The 19608-nt window shown below is 40.5% G+C and overlaps 1 protein-coding gene across 2 annotated transcripts in view; it reads left to right on the forward strand.

The window, feature by feature from the left end:
• The window catches only part of IFT172 (intraflagellar transport 172), a 3348311-nt gene that overhangs the window by 2430742 nt on the left and 897961 nt on the right, over positions 1-19608 (forward strand). For both annotated transcript variants that reach the window (XM_044075467.1, XM_044075468.1), the window contains exon 34: positions 1577-1686. In XM_044075467.1, coding sequence (XP_043931402.1) covers positions 1577-1686 — 110 coding nt within the window. The remainder of the gene's footprint in view (positions 1-1576; positions 1687-19608) is intronic.

Below are 19608 nucleotides of genomic sequence, written 5' to 3' on the forward strand. Positions count from 1 at the left end.
ATCCTTTATATAACTGCACTTAATCTTGTGCACAGGTCATAGGTTGGACGTACAGTGAAAGAAGAAGAACACGCTTTTGTAAACTGGATGGACATATAGTATCCTTGGCAGGATATTTTTCAGTTATCAGCAATACTGCAACAATGATATGTTCTAACATCCATTCTTATGGTAAAATTTTACAAAACTGTACTCTCTTTCCCTGTCCAGTTCTGTACTGTACTCTGTTGTCAGTTTGTCATCTGGACTATTAGTCACAGTTAACCAACTGACCAAGAACTATCCATCTCTAGCTGCATACAGTTTTGTGAGTCAGCCAGCACATCAGCTGTGACCTTAGTAGAACATGGCAGGTATCATGCATCCTACCACTTTAGAGGACTTCCTCTATATCAGGACTCAAAGTATCTGGATCATTTGGAAAGAAGCCATATGCCTGTACATTTCTGTTCTCAGAAGCAATGAATGTGTGTATGTGTGTAGTTTATTAGGGAAGTGATGCTGTTATTCAGGATGACTGTTTGATCATGGTGTTTATGTAGCTGTCCATATAAGAAAAGATCTCTGTTAACCAGTCAGGAGGATGGGAGTGAGGAGCTGACACTGACTAACCCATCCTGGGGGGAGTGAGGCAGCCTAGGCTCACTGCAGTAGTAGTAGCAGTTAGCCTAGGATCACTAGTGTTAAGAGCTGGGTGGTCTATGTTTTGCAAGCTACACACTGATTGGGTGGGATATAGTACCTGCATGGAAGTGTCCATGCATCTACCCGATGGTGCTAGGGTGCAGTCCCTTACAGAAATATGATGCCCCAGAATCCTTGATTTCCTCACTGGCCCCAGAGGTAGGTTGGTTTGAGCCGTGTGGAGACTAAGGTTGTACTAGTAGAGCCATTGAATAAGGAGAATAGCTGGTGACAGCTGATGGTCAGTTGCAGGGAAGGAGAACAAACAAAAAAGATCATCTCTGTCTTTTTTGAGAATCCCTCGAAAGATAATTTTGTTGCATAGCACTGATTATAGCTCTGGCTCTTTAAGGATTTCTTCATCAGATGGGTAGCTGCACTCCATCCATCTTCAAGTATGCTTTGGGATTCTTTTTTTTACTTTTTGATTCGTGAGATGCAAAAAAGAATTCTTTTTTTGGTCTATTTTTCTCCTCTTCCCTTATTGTCCTAAGGAAGGAACTAAGAAACTGAGGACCCACATTTATGCATAGCTCATTACTGTCAGTGATTGAAGGGTAGGCAGAGACTGAAGGATGGCCTCACTGTGCATTGTACATTGCAGATGTTTTCTGGTAAGAAATAATTTGGTGAAGGAAAACACTGTATATTGTGAATGGTGTTGCCAACGAAGATACTGTTAGAGATCTGGAGTTACAGTTGGTTTTGCATAACTAACCATTCTTCAGTGTTACTTATTTGTGCACATTACAGTTGTTTAAGTTGAACACTGACACACTCATATATTAGTGTTCATTTTTCATCACTTTTGAACTAAACCTTGAAATCTGCTGCACTGTTTAAGAGAATATTTTCAAATGTGTTACCTTACTTTACTGTTTTTCTTCCATAGGAAGCTGCAATGTGGAGTGATGCATTCCGTATCTGCAAGGAGTATATCCCCATAAAATTGGAACACCTACAAGAAGAGTATGAGAAGGAAGCTTCTAAAAAAGGGTCCAGGTAAAAAGAATATGGAACTATAACAAAATGATTCTGGTTTATACCAGTAGGAGGTCATCTGTCCATCTGACTTGTGTCTATGGGAAATGCTGAATTCTTTGTTGTAAGTTCAGTCATGGACTTCTCCAGTAGACTTTAATCAGGCAGTTGCAGAGGCTAGATTCAGCTGTCCATACCAATTAAAACACAAGAGAAAAAGTATTGCTTGCAAATGAAGATGTACAAATACCCAGGGTTGGCATAATTGTTCTCTCTCCTCTTTAAACAGGTCACACGTGTCATCCAACATTAATCTCCCATCAGTAGTGCACCCCATATATTCCACTTGCTTTTTGAGAGGAAACTTACCAGCTATTAGTAGGTGTGGGGTGGGGGAGTGTCAGATATCTTGATGCTTGTGTATATTTACACAGTAATGGCTGAGCATTTTCTTTTGTATGGCAGCTCTGAATATTCAGGCGCTTTCTATCTGCTGTGTGTCAGTGTTAGGGAATGTGCATATATGCTGTACCACTCACAGACCTGTCTTTTGCCTGTACCTATTCCTTTTTAGGAGTTCTGGCCAGAATTATTAACCTGGCCATAGCTGTAGAGAAGTCTTTGGATGGGTGCATTTCCCACCACTATCAGAAAGAAAAAGTTGGTCATGAAGAATCTGAATGTCTTGCTGTAGCAAGCCCACCTGCACCCAGACCACTAGTTAAATCCAAGCAGAGGCCCAAAACCTGCTCCAATAAGTCAGCCGTCGGGTTTAGCATTTTTTATTTTTGTGCAGCCTTTGTTTGTTACGTGAATTATTTTGATGAATTTGTTGTTTTATGTATCTACTTAAACTGTTAAATATCTTTATTTGAAATTTCAAGCACGGAAAACATTTTGGTGTATAACACTTTCTTAAAAAAGAGTTTAGTGATCCTTAGACAAGTCATGGCCAACATTTCAGTGAGCTGGGCTTATGAGGTTGTTAAAAAAGATAAAAAGAGCTGCAACAACCACCAGATTTATATAAGACAGTTTTAATACATAAAGCTTTCAAGCACAACAGGCTTTGTCTCAGTACAAATTATGAGGTTGTTCTCAGTTATATTATCAATGGGTTCACTTCCACATTAGCTCCCGAGAAGGTCAGCTTTTACCCCATTAGTTCTGATACCTCCCACCAAAAAAATTGGAAGCTATTATGATGCCCGTGCACTGGCCTAACAATCAAGGAGCCTTAATCCTCACCACTAACACCAGTGAGAGGCATCCAGATAGGGGAGGATAACAAATACACACACAGTAAAGTACAATTTCCCTTAAGAGCACACAGAGATCACAGTCAGTCTGGGGCTGGTTTCTCCCTTTCTCTCCAGATCCCCAATAAGACTCCCCACTGGTACAGCTATAGGGTCCAGATCTCAGCGTAGAGAGCAAGCTAAAACCTCAACCACCCTCTCTGTCCAACCAGTGCTTTGTGTCCCTGCCCAAGTAGCTGACACACACACACACTTTGAGATACGAGTTATATGCAACCACACAGGAACTCCTGGGGAAGGCTGACACAGGTTATCCAGCTGTGCCCCTTCTACCCGGACTATACAGTAGAAATCATTGCCACCATCCACTACTGTTTATCAGCTACTAAAAAGGCCCTTATCAAAGGGTCTCCAATTATTACTGTTCAATATTATTCAAATGGTAAGTGCAACTGAACAGCAAGGCTTCTTTGGAGTGGCTTTGTACAGTATGTGTATATATATATATATATATATATATATATATATATATATATATATATATATATAAACACAATGTACTCAAGCTTAAATTATCTCTACACAAAACAGCCACAGTTGAAAGGTTTAAAATATTTAATAATAAATAATAAAAACACAAGATGATACTTCTTACTACACAGAGATCACAGAGAAATGTTTAAAATAATACAGTAGATAAGTTGTGATATCACAGAAAAACAAACTAGTCTAATCTTCCTATTTCCTACCTATATCTAAGAGAAAACACAGTTCTAAAGTAAACGCACATGTAGAGCAAAGGCAGAGCATGTGAGCTGGACAAAATGCTAAATGCTCTCTGATTCTCTCTCCTTAAATTGATAACACAGTGCTGCTTCACATTACATCATTCTTAACAATTTTCTGGTTTTCCCAGGCTAACAGAAACTCAGAAGTTAATAGCCCTTTTGATCTTGCAGCTGATCAGGAAGCCAGAGAAATAAAAACAATTATACATGCAAATTCTACCAATTAACTCTGGTTTGAAAACAATAGCCAGAATTCCTTTACCCAGACATCTCAGCTCTGAGCCCTGAGATCAAAGACAGTCATGAAATGCTTGACTTATCAGCTTTCTTACAGCAGAGTGCACTGTTGTTACATTTTTTTCAGTTAAACATCCAATACAGTGTTTCACATTTAAGAGAACAAGCCTGTGGCTTACATTAATAATTACAAATGGCAGAATTATCTACAAAATTCTATCTAGCTAGGCAGGCAGCCTTTACCTATCTTCACCCCCCCCCCCCGGAGAACTCAAGATAATTTTCAAGTGACCCTTGAGAAACATTGCTTGAAAGGGTTAGGTCTATCTGAGTATACCTTACCCCATTCCGTGTCTTAAGAGCCCATCTGTATTGACATTGCTAATCCCACTGCGGTGCTGCACTGACATATCGTATGCTTGTAACCCTAGGCTCCATCTTAGCAACTTGGCATTTTGCTGGCTGGCTCTGTTTAACAATGTTAGGGGATTGTGATCTGTAACTACAGTGAATTTTTTTCCATACGGATAAGGCTGAAGATTCTGCAGTGCCCACACTATGGCTAGACATTCCTTTTCTGCAGCTGCATAGCATTCCTCCCTGGATTGGAGCCTATGACTGAGATAAACCACTGGGCGCTCTTCTCCCTTTGAAGAAATCTGGCTAAGTACAGCCCCCAACTCATGGTTCAAAGCATCCACCTTTAGAACAAATTATTTGCTGTAATCTGGACTGGCTAACACAGGGGGTCCTTCTTTAAGCTTCTGGAATGCCTGCTCACATGCTGGGGTCCACCCTACCTTAGCTGGCCTGTTTGTCCTTGTCAGGTCTGTGAGGGGAGCAGCTATGGTACTTATAACTGGGGACAAACTTTCTGTAGTACCCTGCTGTCACTAAGAATGCCCTCACCTGCTTTTTGGTAACAGGTGCAGGCCATGCCTGAATGGCTTTTACTTTGGCAGGTTCTGGCCTGATCTTACCACTCCCCACTCTATGTCCCAGGTAGGAGACCTCTGCCATACCCACCTGACATTTGCTGGGCTTAATGGTCAACTCTGCCCTCTGTAGTCTGCCCAGCACCTCCCTGACATGTTGAAGGTGCTCTTGCCAGGAATGACTGTAGATGACAATATCATCTAGGTAAGCTAGGGCAACCCCTCCTGCTCCTGCTAGGATATGATCTATCAGCCTCTGGAAAGTTGCTGGGGCATTTTTCATCCCAAAGGGCATCTTTGTGAACACATACAAGCCAAAAGGAGTCACAAAGGCTGACCTCTTCCTAGCACTGGGAGTCAAGGGCACCTGCTAGTAATCCTTGGTAAGATCAATAGTTGTAAGATACTTAGCCCCATCTAGCTGCTCTAGGGTCTCATCTGTCCTAGGCATGGGTTAAGCATCTGACTCTGTGTGAGTATTTAATTTCCTGTAGTCCACACAGAACCTGGTGCTGCCATCCTTCTTTGGGACCAGCACCACTGGGGAGGCCCAGAAACTGTTGGACTCTTGAATTACCCCTAGTTCCAGCATTATCTGTATCTCTTCCCTCAGAGTCTGTTTCACTGTCTCAGGCACCCTATAAGGGGCCTGCCTGATAGGCCTTTGGGGTCCTGTATCCACCTGGTGCTGCACCAGGTGGGTGCACCCTGGTTTCCCAGTGAACATGTCCCCAAACTCCTGTAATACTGCTCAGATTTCTTGAACCTGGTCATGAGATAGCTGCTGGGACATTGCTACCCCTTCCACTGTGGTGCCAGTCCGAGCCTCACTGAGGAGATCAGTCTCCAGATCTCCGTCAAACTCCTCCTACAATCCACTGAAAATGCTGAGCACAAGGGCCTCCCTATCATGGTAAGGTTTCATCATGTTAACATGGTACAATTTATGGAACTGCCTCCTGCCTAGCAGTTCCACCATGTAGTTAGCATCACTTAACTTTCTTACCACCTTGTAGGGTCCCTCCCAAGCTGCTTGCAGCTTGTTGTGTCTGACAGGAATGAGAACCATTACCTGCTGCCCTACAGCATACTCTCTAACTTGAGCATTCCTGTCATACCAGACCCTTTTCTGCTGCTGAGCTACTGTCAGGTTTTCCTGGGCCAAGCCCAGGAGTTCCCTGAGCCTTGTCCTGAGGTTTAGGACACATGCCACAACAGACTCCTTCTGAGATTCACACTCACCTTCTCACTCATCTCAAATTCAATCTAGAGGTCCTCTCACCCTGTGTCCAGACAGCAACTCAAAGGGTGAAAATGTGGATTCCTGGGGAACCTCTCTGTAAGCAAACAACAGATAGGGCAAATATTTGTCCCACTCCCTCTTAAACTGGTCTGCAAATGCCCGTAGCTTAGACTTGATTGTAGAGTTTAACCTCTCAGCAAGACCATTAGTCTGGGGATGGTAAGGGGTGGTCTTCAGGTGCTTCACCGCGCAGTACTTCCACAGACAAGCCAGCAGGTCTGACATGAACTTGGCACCTCTGTCAGTCAGTATTTCTTTTGGGAAACCTACCCTGCTGAAAATCTCTAACAAAGCATTTGCCAGCTTTTCTGCCTCAATGGAGGACATTGCCACTGCCTCAGGATATCGTGTAGCATAATCCTCTACCACTAGGATATACTTTTTCCCTGTGGAACTTGGGGTAATCAGAGGTCCCACAATATCCATAGCTACCCTCTGAAATGGCTCCTCAATCACAGGCAAAGGCATCAAAGGATCTCTCACCTTGTCTCCTGCCTTGCCTACCTTTTGGCACTGCTCACAGGTCATGCAGTACCCTGTTACATATCTGAAATTCTAGGCCAAAAGAAGTTCTGCGTAATACGTCTCTTTGTACGTTTTATACCCATATGACCTGATAAGGGAATATCATGGGCTATGGCTAGAAGCACCAGACAGTAGGCTCTAGGCACTACCTACTGCTGTACCCTCTCATCTTCTAGCCTTCCCTCAGGGGTCCACTCTCTATACAGTAACCCTTTGTCCCAGTATACAGATTTCCCCCTTCACTTGAGAATCAGGTGCCTCACTAGCTACCTGCCTCAGGCCTTGCAATGTAGGATCTGAGAGCTGAGCCTGTCTCACCTTTCACTTTGTAACCCTTTTCAGCTCCCCTTCCACAGGAAGTCTGGCATCCTCTGACAGTGGTGCCTCACTGTCAGCCCTAGGTACTACTACTCACCTCTACCTTTGCAGTCACTCTGTCCAAGGGAACATCAATACCCACAAGCTGCTGTGGCTCACATTCAGTTTCACTGCTACAGGGTAGCTCACTCCCTGAACTAATCACCTCACCAGTCCTGGTTGCAAGTATGCAGTTGTCTGGGTCTCCCCTAGGCTACCAGACCCACATGCTTGTCTCCTAGCCTGACTACATGTAACTGCATAAGCACTTGGTACTGCCTCATCCAAATCCTTCCCTATCAGGACATCCGCAGGATGGTAGTTCAGTACCCTTGTTGTCTCAAGACAACCTGCTATTGGCATTTTGTCTTTCCCACATTACTGGCTCTCTGTCCTTTTGTTCCCCACCTTGCCTCCTTAGACATCTGTATGCCACATGGCCCCACTGGTTCCATTCAAAACATTTAACCCTAGGTCCTGGACGTGTACATGGACTAGTGGCTTTCCCTGCTACTGTCAGATTCTGCTGGCGCAGTCTGGGCTGCACACCATGGGTTCCTTTAGACCCATGAGCAGTACTGGGGGTTCCTTACCTGTGCAGGGATGCCCTGCTTGCTAGTTATAGGTCTCCCTTCTTCCCCAACTCATCTGAAATAGCACACTGTCTGTCATCTTATCAGATCATCATATCCTCAGGCAAAGTGCTAACCAAAAGTTCAGCCAGCCCTTCAGAAGTGGTGACCTGACATCCACTCACCCACCTATGAAAATAAGTGCTCAGTTCAGCAACACATTCACATACACTTTCATCTGCCTTGCGTCTATGCTCATAAAATTTTTCCTATACATTTCAGGTGTTAGCTTAAAAAATTTCTAACAAACATTTCTTAACAGTAGTATAATTAAAACAGTCAACATGAGACATTTTAGACAACACAGTTACAGCTTTACCATGGAGTAAGGGGGTCAGGAACCATACCCAAAGCTTTTGGTTAACATCATACTGTTTACATACCCTCTCAAACATATGGATGAAACTATCAAAATTATCCCCCTCTTTAAACTGCGGAAAAACTTTACTGAACTTTTGTGCTTCAGGGGTCCAGATACTTCCTTCCCCATTACCTCCATGACTCTGGTGAAGAGTCAGCATCTCATTTTCGTGCTGCCTCTAACTTTCCTTATTCTCCCCTTCCAGGTATAGCAGTTTCTCATTCTTCTCAGCCTGCAAACATCGCAGTTTCTCATTGTCCTCACTCTCTAGACGCCTCAGTCTGTCAGCTGCTTCTATTTCCAAATGCCTGGCCTCCAACTCAAGTCTCTTTAGCTCCAGATAGATTTTTAAGTCCTCTGCAGAAAGGTTGAGCTGTCCATTCTCAGAGTGTGGTACATCTTCACTGCCAGTCTGATCATCCTTCTGGTTATTGTTTTCTGATGCAGCTGTGACCAAAGCTGCAATCATGTCTGCCTTAGTCAGGTTTCCATGCACCAGTCCCCTAGCCTGGCACATCTCAGCCAACTGGCTCCTTGTCATTGTTCTGTACTCCTCTGCTGACATGCTTGCCTGCTCTCACTGACTAACTAAGCTAACAAAAGAAATAAAATAGTTGTGATCTGAACTCTGAGTCTTCACTGCGTAGCTGATTTAGAGTACAAAAACACCTTCACTGACCAATGTACACAAGCTACAGGAATTTACTATCCACACCACTACAGTCCAGTTGCCAACCAATTAATATGTGGTGCGGAAGTCCCACCACTGCCACCAATTAATATGTGATGCCCGTGCACTGGCCCAGCAATCAGGGAGCCGCACGTCCATATAGGGAAAAGATAATAAACACACACTTAGTAAAGTACAGTTTCCCTTAAGAGTACACAGAGATCACATTCAGTCTGGGGCTGGTTTCTCCCTTTCTCTCCAGGTCACCAATAAGACTCCCCACTGGCACAGCTATAGGGTCCAGATCTCAGCCTAGTGATAAGCTAAAACCTCCAGCACCTTCTCTGTCCAACCAGTGCTTCTTGTCCCTGCCCAAGTAGCTGACACACACACACACACACACACACACACACACACACACACACACACACACACACACACACACACACACACACACTTTGAGATAAGAGTTATATGCAACCACACAGACACTCCTGGGGAAGGCTGGCACAGGTTCTCCAGCTGTGCCCCTTTTACCCAGACTATACGGTAGAAATCAATGTCACCACCCACTAATATTTGTCAACTACTAAAAATCCCCTTATGAAAGAGTGTCCAATTATTACTGTGCAGTATTATTATTCAAATGATAAGTGCAACTGAACAGTCAAGGCTTATTTGGAGTGGCTTTCTACAGCATCACTATATATATATATATATATATATATATATATATATATATATATATATATATATATATATATATATATATATGCAATGTACTCTAGAACTTAAATTATCTCAACACAAAACAGCCACAGCTGAAAGGTTTAAAAATATTTAATAATAATAAAAAAACAAGACCAGTGGTTCCCAAACTTTTTCGATTCTCAGCTCCCTTGTTGAATCCAGGTTTTCCCAAGGCATCCTCCCCCATCAAATTCTAACAAGTATACTTTGTGAAATAGCTAAATAGGAAATAGAATATTTGTTTCTATAGGATAATTCAATCCTATAACCAAAGCAAAGAATTTCTTTTACAATGTTATTAGCATTAAGATTTGGATTTTGTCTGTTTTTTGCTTATGTATTACACACACACACACACACACACACACACACACACACACATCTTATCTAGTGTAGGTGTGTATATAATAGCACGCAAACACACAGTATAAACATAGATATTGTGCATTTGCATGGACACACAAATAAACAGATGGACAGACAGAAATAAATATGTTAACTATCACTGGTCTAAACCCAGCTCGCCATACCTTCTTCCTTGGCATACTCCACTATCACCAATACATCACTGGCTGTCTTCCTTACTAGATTAGTGGCCGCCGCTGGTGTGATAGACTGACTCGGCTTACAAGAACTACTGAGCATCTTTTTATTAAGTACAAAAAAAAAAAACACCTTCATCATCCACGTCAAGATTAAGTAATAGCATCAGCCACAAAAGTCTGACTACAAAAACAATAGATTACTACTGCAGAACAGTAGAACAAAACCAGAATTCACAATGGGACATTCAGTCATACCTTGGATTGAATGCAAGAAACTTACAATGAATAAACAGATTGCTGCAAGGGCGCTTTTCACCATGATCACAACAGGGCGGGCAGACTTACCTGCATTATATTTTGTCTTGCCTGTAGAGTAAATAATATTGAGTGTTTACCACCAGTCCCATTGATTATTCATATTTAACCGCATCGCTGCATACTATTTATCATAAACGCGTATTTTTCTCTTTTATTTCTAAATTAGTGAAAACCGAATAAAATAAATCAATAAATACATTTAAGCTATTACTGATAACGACATATTTCTCACTAACAAACATTCAGGTTACTGCACCAAATCCATGATCCATACCACACTTAAATTAGTAAAGAATCAGCTAACCTGAGCCAAAAAAAAAAAAAAAAAAACATTGGTCCACCGTAAGTCATGAAAAACTGGAGATAATTTCTAATACTGTCATGCCCTTGTTTGTTTTGACTGACAGTTGTACAGTTGCAGCACCTTTGTACACACGTCTCTCAGTTTCTGGAGAAAATGAAACTATTTCCAATGCACACTACATCAATACCTTAACATCCACGAAAGTAGTACTATATTTAGGCACCAGTCGGGGGAAGAAAAATCAGTGTATATTCAGCATCACGTCACTCAATTAAATCATGTCAGGATGCGGATTTCAATCATCCCAACTACATTAAATAATAAAAGTATTAAGAACAGCTACAATTACGGTCAGTGTACCACTGTAAGATGACTTTCAGTATTCGTAGTCATTCCTGTTTCAGCACATGCATGTCTTATTTCCTGTTCTTTGTCCCAGTTGTATTTTATTTTAACTTTTTGTGATCATACAAGCCAAACACAGTACAACAAGCCTTTCCTATTTCCCTGTTTACCTTTTCTCCATGGCATAAACTGTCCATGTTACATTCACTTAAAGAATAAAACTGCAGGAGACGTGGAGGTCACATCACCCATTAAGATGTTGCCTGCATGTTATCTTCCCCCCAGTGATTAATTGGATATAGAATTTGATCACTGACCACTCACCTCGACTGCGGTCAGATGCATCCACCTAGCCATGGCGGCCAACGCAAAACATAACATGAACTAAAGGAGCTCGAGCCTACTACACTGTTGGCGTTACAATCCCACTGTGTGACTGACTACTTGCAATACCCTCGACTGCGTACTGCTGCTCATCAGTCCTAGGAGGTGTTCATATTCAAGGTGCGTTGCTCCTTCTAGTCATAAGCAGTGGTTTCATCCACATACATAGTTCCTCAGACTGAAAGAGAAGAAGGGATTGGTAAAAAAAAACTAACCGAGTGACTGCTTGTTAGAATGCAGGCAAATTATTTCTGAGCAGTTAACAGGGAGGAGAGAGAGACATCCTGCGGCATTGTTTATGATAGGCAGTCTGCATTGATTGATGATATTTTCATTTGAAGAATCAGTAGTCTGTCACATAATTCTTTTTGATTACATTGTTTGGCGTCACTGAGCATTGCATATGAAAGAGTTAAAATTTTGTAGTGGATGACTGAAACGCAGTGCCCTTCTCTATAAAGGAGGGTAATTTGTACCTCTCTGACTCAAGCAGTGATAAGGATTTCTGTTACACAGATTTAAAAAAATGGATCACATCCGAGGATCTTAGTGGCGCTTTTTGCCTGCCCTTCTGTGAAACATACTAACGGCCAGATATGGCAACTACATTAAAAGTAAACCTGTGATATTGTTAAAATGTTAAAACTGTACACTGACCACTACTCATTTTATTGCTTCCACAATTGGTTTAAGTTGTGGGTCTTTAACAAACTCAGATGACAACATGCCTTCTTTACCAAAAGTCATTTCCCGTATCCCGAGATCCTTGGCTCTTCCGTTGTTTGAGTAAAGATTACAGAATGTACATATGTGCACATCATCAAATCCCATTCTCTATAAATCTCTGTATAAAATTGTTTCTGTTCACAAAAATCGGATTAATTAACTACAATGAAACTAAAAGCATATTTACTCGGCGGACTAATGCGGATTTACTTTTGATTTAAACTCTGGATGTTTTTCTTATTGTGTGTTTTAATGCTTCCATTTATTGTCTTTCAGAATTAAGGTTGGATATGCCACCAAACATTTTAAAGCTAAGGCATTTTGTGTTTATTATTCAGTAAAGGGTGACATAAAGGTCAACTAATAAACTCAAATAGACTACTTTCCTCGTTCTGGAAGAATATTTTTTGTATGAATCCCACTTGTACACCATATGCGATGAGCAGGTTAATTAAACAATATTAAAGTTTTGTTTTTTGTTCTTCCTGACCTTACGTTTTGCCATAAAATAACTATAACAAAATACAATTCCTAAAATTCATTTGTCTTACAAAAAAATCCCTATCTTAGGTGTATGTCTTTATTGCTGTAAGGGGACAAACGGTCTTCTATAAAGATCTAACCAAAGAGGGTTACAGATATGTAAAACTGCTTAGTATCTGCAAGTGGTGAACTTGATTGTGTAACTCCGTCGCAAAAATAAACAGTGAACTAATAAGCTTAGTAACTAAGCTTATTAGTTTGTGGTTTATTTTGCGGATAAGCTCATTAGTTCGCGGCACCCCAGGGCACCACGGCACACACTTTGGGAACCCATGCACAAGACGATCTAACCAAAGAGGGTTACAAATATGTAAAACTGCTTAGTATCTGCAAGTGGTGAACTTGATTGTGCAACACTGCCACAAAAATAAACAACAAACTAATAAACTTAATAACTAAGCTTATTAGTTTGTGGTTTATTTTGCAGCTAAGCTCATTAGTTCGCGGCATCCCAGGGCACCACGGCACACACTTTGGGAACCTGTGCACAAGACGATACTTCTTACTACACAGTGCTAGTCAGGTGTTCAGAGATCACAAAGAAATGTTTAAAATAATACAGTAGAAAAGTTCTGACATCACAGGAAAAAAAACTAGTCTAATCTTCCTATTTCCTAGCTATATCTAAGAGAAAACACAGTTCTAAAATAAACTTGCATATAGAGCAAAGGCAGTACGGGTGAGTTGGATGTTGTCAAGACAAGATGCTAAATGTGCTCTGATTTTCTCTCCTTAAATTGATAACACAGTGCTGCTTCACATTACATCATTCTTAACAATTTTCTAGTTTTCAAGGCTAACAGAAACTCAGATGTTAATTGCTCTTTTGATCTTGCAGCTGGTCATGAAGCCAGAGCAGTAAAATAAATTATACATGCAAATTCTAGCAATTAACTCTGGTTTCAAAACAATAGCCGGAATTCCTTCACCCAGACATCTCGGCACCGAGCCCTGAGATCAAAGACAGTCATGAAATGCTTGACTTATCAGCTTTCTTACAGCAGAGTGCACTGTTGTTACATTTTTTTTTAGTTCGACACCCAATACGGTCTTTTCACATTTAAGAGAACAAGCCTGAGACTTACATTAGTATTTACAAATAACAGAATTATCTACAAAATTCCATCTAGCTAGGTTGGCAGCCTTTACCTATCTTCACAGCTATAAAGATTTAATGTGGAGAGTGCGACAAATTGACTTTGTGTTGATGATGTCAGATGGGTATCTCTGGGGAATTTTGTTGAAAGTGTCACTGAAATCCTTGGCAACTGTGGTCTCTCTTAAAAAAAAAAAAAGCTGGTGGTACATTACAAGCAGGAAACCTTTGACTTCTTAGGCTACTCGAGACTCTTGGTCTCTTTCTTAATAAAAAAAAACAGCAAAGGTAATCCAGAACCACGAGCTAAAGCTGAAAACTCACTTTATTTGCCTGCAAGTATAAACGTTCTCATTAAAATGCTTCATCAGGCAAAACAGCTCAAAAGCTAAGAACACCATCTTATATAATCAAGTAAGAAACATGTGACTTAAATAATTAATTAAATTAATAAAAAATTTAAAGAGACAATCACTTCACTTTATTATACATTTCTTTGAAGACTAGTTTAATTCCAATAGATTCATTAAGGCCAGGAGGAGACTGCTGCACTGTAAAGTGGATAATCCACTTACTCTCTTGCTTCTCCATTAAAATTATTATACCTCCTTCTCTAATATGTTCAAAAACTACAAATAAAATTAAAAATTCAAATGAAGGTGTGCTATTAGGATTCCAGTATGCTAGAATAAAGCATTTGTTTCATCTGATCTCTTAACATCTGACAAATAGCCACATATTCTTTCCTTGATGCAGATATTATGGTTGTGCAGCCACCATCCCTAAGAACAAATAAACTTTTCCTACTACCCTGCACAATATATTTTAGTAGTCTGTATAAAACCTTGTCTGTTATTGTAAGCAGTGTTTTTTTTTCCTCTATGACTAGCCACACAGTTTATTCTAGGTGCACACTGAGTTTATGAAATGTCCCCATTCTTTTAACATAATTTTTAATGGATTAACATTTAAGTAATTGTCATTCATGCCATTTTTCCATTTGCAGTCATCCCCTTTGTGACTGTCTTTCTCTAATTCAAGAATGACATTATCTGAAGTATAAATGTTAGTTTTATTAGCATTTAAGTTAAAGCTTTTTATTTGAACTAGTTGTTAAAGTGTCCAGACTGGAGCGTTAAGGCATCTGTGTACACAGTTTGATCCGAACTGCTGTTACTGGCTGGTGGAAATTCTGTTAAATGTATTACAAACTTTCAGTTTTAAATCACTCCCTTTTAGTTTTCCTGAATGAAATTGCATCATCTCAGTAGTTTTTTCTTTGTGCTTTTTACCAGCATGTCAGCTGATGCTCAAGCCTTCCCCGATGGGACTCTGCTCTTCCATTCCCCCATAATGGGGAGTCATCTAAGTAAAAAAAGGGAGGTGAGCACCATTTGGAGGGCCACCATACAGGAAATCATTTGCATCCTGGGAATGAGGACATTTGTATCTCCTAGCCCTCTCCTTGCATAGGAGGAGGAGCTACTCCCATCCCCACGGGGAACCATAAAGCCTTCACCCTGCAAGTGCACACTGCTTGATAATGGAAGCTTCCATCCAGCATTGAAATAAATTCCCTCCCTCAGAATGCACAACGTAATGCTGCCCCTTCTGCAAGGGATTGTGGGTGCATGTGTCCTATGGTCCTGCTATGACCCAACCACTCCCATCTTTCCCTGCCAGCTTTTTCAGGCATCTGGGCTGCTGCTGCCAGAACTTGGATCACCTTGGCTTTTATCCTTTTAAGCCACTGGGACTGCCTTACACCATCTCAGCACATTGTCTGCAGTGGTTGTTGTACTTGTTTAGGTAGTTTAGTCATTCTTTAGGTGCTCATTTTGCCAACCTTACTGCTATACTCTGTGGACCGCCTATTGGTATTGGTTACCATTTAACTTCCTGGATGGGTCTTTGTCTTCTGCCATGGTAACAGTGCTTGCAGCCTTCCCTGCCACCCCCATCCTCACTAACACACACACACACACACACACACACACACACACACACACACACACACACACACACACACACACACACACACATATACACACACACAGTTGTGCATCATTTTCACTACTGAGGCTTTCCTGGTAGTTTTAGTATTGCATGAACATGAGTAAATATGCTGTTTCTATGTACCTGCAGGTTGTATACTTTGCATGTATATCCTGACACTGCACATGAAGATTTCTGTGACTTGTATTTGCATGAGTTCTAAGGTTAAGTGTTTTACAGTTAATGGCTCTGCATATGTATTTCTCTACCCATGATAATGTGCTTAACCAATATGTTGTATGGCTATATATCTCAATACTGTTATCTGCAAGAAATACTGTTGCTAGGAATTGTCAGTCTTTCTGTGCAGGTTTTGTTAATTTGTGTTGATTGCTGCCATAAGGTGTCTAAATTCCCACAATATGTATTCCTAGTTCAGGGTCACATTAATAAGAACATTTTTTTTTTGCAAAACAAGAAACTCTCCTCACCCTGGAGAATATAGACATGTATGCAGTTACTGAAACATGGTTTAAATCCATGGAGAGCACCTTGACAGTGCAGTGCTACAATGCCTTCCACATATATAGGCCAGCTACTTCTGCAATTACCAAAGGTGGATGTTTCTCACTCTGTATCAAAAGCAAACTCATCTCTAGACTAGTCAAACAGGATGATGTGTTTCAGCTTCTCCATGTCTAAATTTCCATAGGTGAAGACCCATTTTATATCCTTACAAGCTATAGGTCACCCTGTATGACCCAGGAAACCTGTAACTCTTACTTGGACTTACTGGAGGCTCTCTACATTCAACCCATTATCATATTCATGGGTTACTTCAGCCATCTCACTATAAACTGGGATGCTTACATGACTCCAAAATTATAGGTCCAGAGATTCCTGGGACCAGATAATCCATGCACCCACTAGAGGTGCAAACATACTCAAGCTGGTGCTTACAAACATGGGAGAATGCTGTAAGCTAATGTATTTTTTGGTAAGGTCAGACCCAAAGTGGTCTCCCTCATAATAAAAATAATTTCTGTGACCTTAGCTAACTCTATAACAATTAGGAGGTATTCAAAGGCACACTTTCTACTACTGAGTGATAAACTGTCAACATTTCAAGCCCTCAAACCCTGAGAGCACAGTTGCCTAAGCGGAATTGTTCACAGAAATCCTGTACAATCATGTCAGTACATGCATAGAGGCAGCTGTTTCTGCCAGAAATAAACTAAGAACTAACTGGTGCAGCAGTAGCATTGTTGCCTCATAGCAAGAGGTTCTCCTGTTTGATTCTCGGCTGGAGTGCCTTCTATGTGGAGTCTGCATGTCCTCCCAGCGGTCAAGTGGCATTCGAAAGACATGCGTGAATGGGCGTGCCTTTGTTGAAGGTTGGGTGTCGGGCTGGCAATTCGGCACCATAAAAAATCTACTGCCAATCGTTAGAGGACCGGAGTTCCGTTGTGGTGACCCCTAATCGGGAAAAGCTGATAAGACAAACAAACTAACTCAAAAAAACAAACCACCCTGGTGGACTCCAAGCATAAACCAGTTGTACAACAAAAGAAAAAAAGTCATAGCCAGACTTAGGAAGTGCTTTGCCCAGCATGATAAAAATACTGTCATTGATCTAAACAAACAAACAACTAAGAGAATAAATTAAGGCTACTAAAGTCAAATTTGAGGTAAAGATAGCCTCAGGCAAAGGACAACCACAAGGCTTTCTTTAGCTATTTCCAAAATCTCAAAGGCAGCTCACATCAGTGTACAGAACTGGTTGTAAATGGAGCTAGCTAGCCGAAAGATATAGCAAATCTTCTGGCTGACAAACTCAGCTCCAGTTTACTGCCCCCATGGCAGTACCATCAAACCCACATCCCCCCCAGCTATCACTGGAGAGCAAATCCTAGATGTGGTGTCTAAGGCTAAAAGCACTATATCGATCGGCTCTGATAATATCCATGGATGCCTCTATTGTATTTGTTGACTGGGAAAGCCTGATTGGGCAAGACATACCTTTCAGAGGAGACCCAGGGAGAAAAGCTGCACAAATAAGACATCTAAGAAATGAGTGAACTGTAATTCAATACGTAAATTAAATGCACAAGGATAAGAGCACTATAAAGATAAGACAAAGATAAAATGTGGTGTAAAGGTAGGCAGTAATATAACAATACAGAAAAATAAAATACCAAACACTGCCTAATACAGAAAACCGCTTAGACCACTTGTAAATTAGTAAAAATGTATAAACCAAATCCAAATAAGTGGTCAAGCGTAGCAGGTCGAAAAGACTGAGTGAGTCCAGGTATAATTCAACGATTTATTCCACAGTATTGCAAAGACCATACAATACACTGTAACCAGCAGTTGATAAGCGCTTTCACCCAAAAATGAGCTTCATCAGATCAAATCACTGCTACCCATGATTCCTTTTATATTACATATTTAACAACCCCCTATCAAACAATCAACTGATTAAATAATTAAGCATATAACAATGATAAAATCTCATGTACTTAAAAACAGTTGAAACACTCAATATAGAGGCCAAACTCATGATAATGTACACTGCATAAATATATGTCTGGTGTATATATACTATCTACAAAGCCATGTTATCTAAAATCTCTATATATGTGTCTTTTGTTTAAATAATCTATTAAAAATATATATAATATAATGTATAAAAATATGTATATTATATAAATATAACCTCCTAAAAACGCATACATCTTTATATTCAATATATACCAAAATGGCATCTTTATATGAGGCTGATACCAAGCATTGTCTTGTGTAACAAATAATAACTAATTTGGGTGTACCTTGAACATGTACTACCTGAGTTTAACATTCCTCCTTTTTTTCAAGGCTGGCTTGATAGAGGCTCTCTCATTCAAACCTGAGCCTCTGTCTGCTCTTAACCTCATAATCCACTTGCTTTCTCTATCCTCAGTGTGGTTTCTAATGTCCCCACCCCTAATATTGGGTTCTATTAAAGCCCTGAATGAAAATGGTGTTCATTCCTAACTCAACCACATGTTTAGCCAATGCATTATGTATATTACCTTTTTCATATGGTATATATGTTCACGTATTCTATCCTTAAAATGACGGTTGGTCTTGCCAACATAAAAGCATTACATACCTGGCAAACTGCCAGATATACAATGTCCTTTAGTCATGCATGTGGCTGCTACTTGGGTTCTAAATTCTATAACACGAATCTGGATGTATAAATACTGTGTCATTGTCTATGTATACATTGATTTACAACGTCCACATGCCTCAGTATGGCTAGGTTCTAATTGTCGCCATCCTTTTGGAATAACATAACAACCTTCTAAGATTCAATTTATTCCTATATAAGAAACCCGGCTCTTCCCCAACTACTTTTCTGATTCCTTCATCTGTGCATAATGACGAATGCTTTACTGACTATGTCCCTAAGGGCCATACAGTCATTTGTATATGGTAAAGAAAACTTAACCTCCTTCCTCATTACTCTTACTTTTTCATCTCTCTCTGGTCTGGGTCCATAATATGGAGCTGCTCTACCTTGCCTGAGTTCACCTATGTCCTCTAGTTGATTATCACTTTATTTCTTTTAGCACTATATCCTCTCTCTACTAATCTATCTTTTAAATCTACAATTCCTGTCTCAAAACCCGTGTTAGTTGCATTAAGCCTGGATACACGCATATCTTGTCCCCTGATAATGTTCTTGAATATGTGTTGTGGGTGCATACTATTTCTTGACAAAATCGTGTTATGATGGCAGGGTTTATGTATACACCTGTATTCACTAAACCACTATCCAACTTCTCTACAAACAAATCAAGGAAATCTATCCTTTCAACGGAG

Source organism: Protopterus annectens, chromosome 6.part1 (assembly GCF_019279795.1).
Source record: "Protopterus annectens isolate FY-2018-M chromosome 6.part1, PAN1.0, whole genome shotgun sequence".
NCBI lineage: Eukaryota > Metazoa > Chordata > Ceratodontiformes > Protopteridae > Protopterus > Protopterus annectens.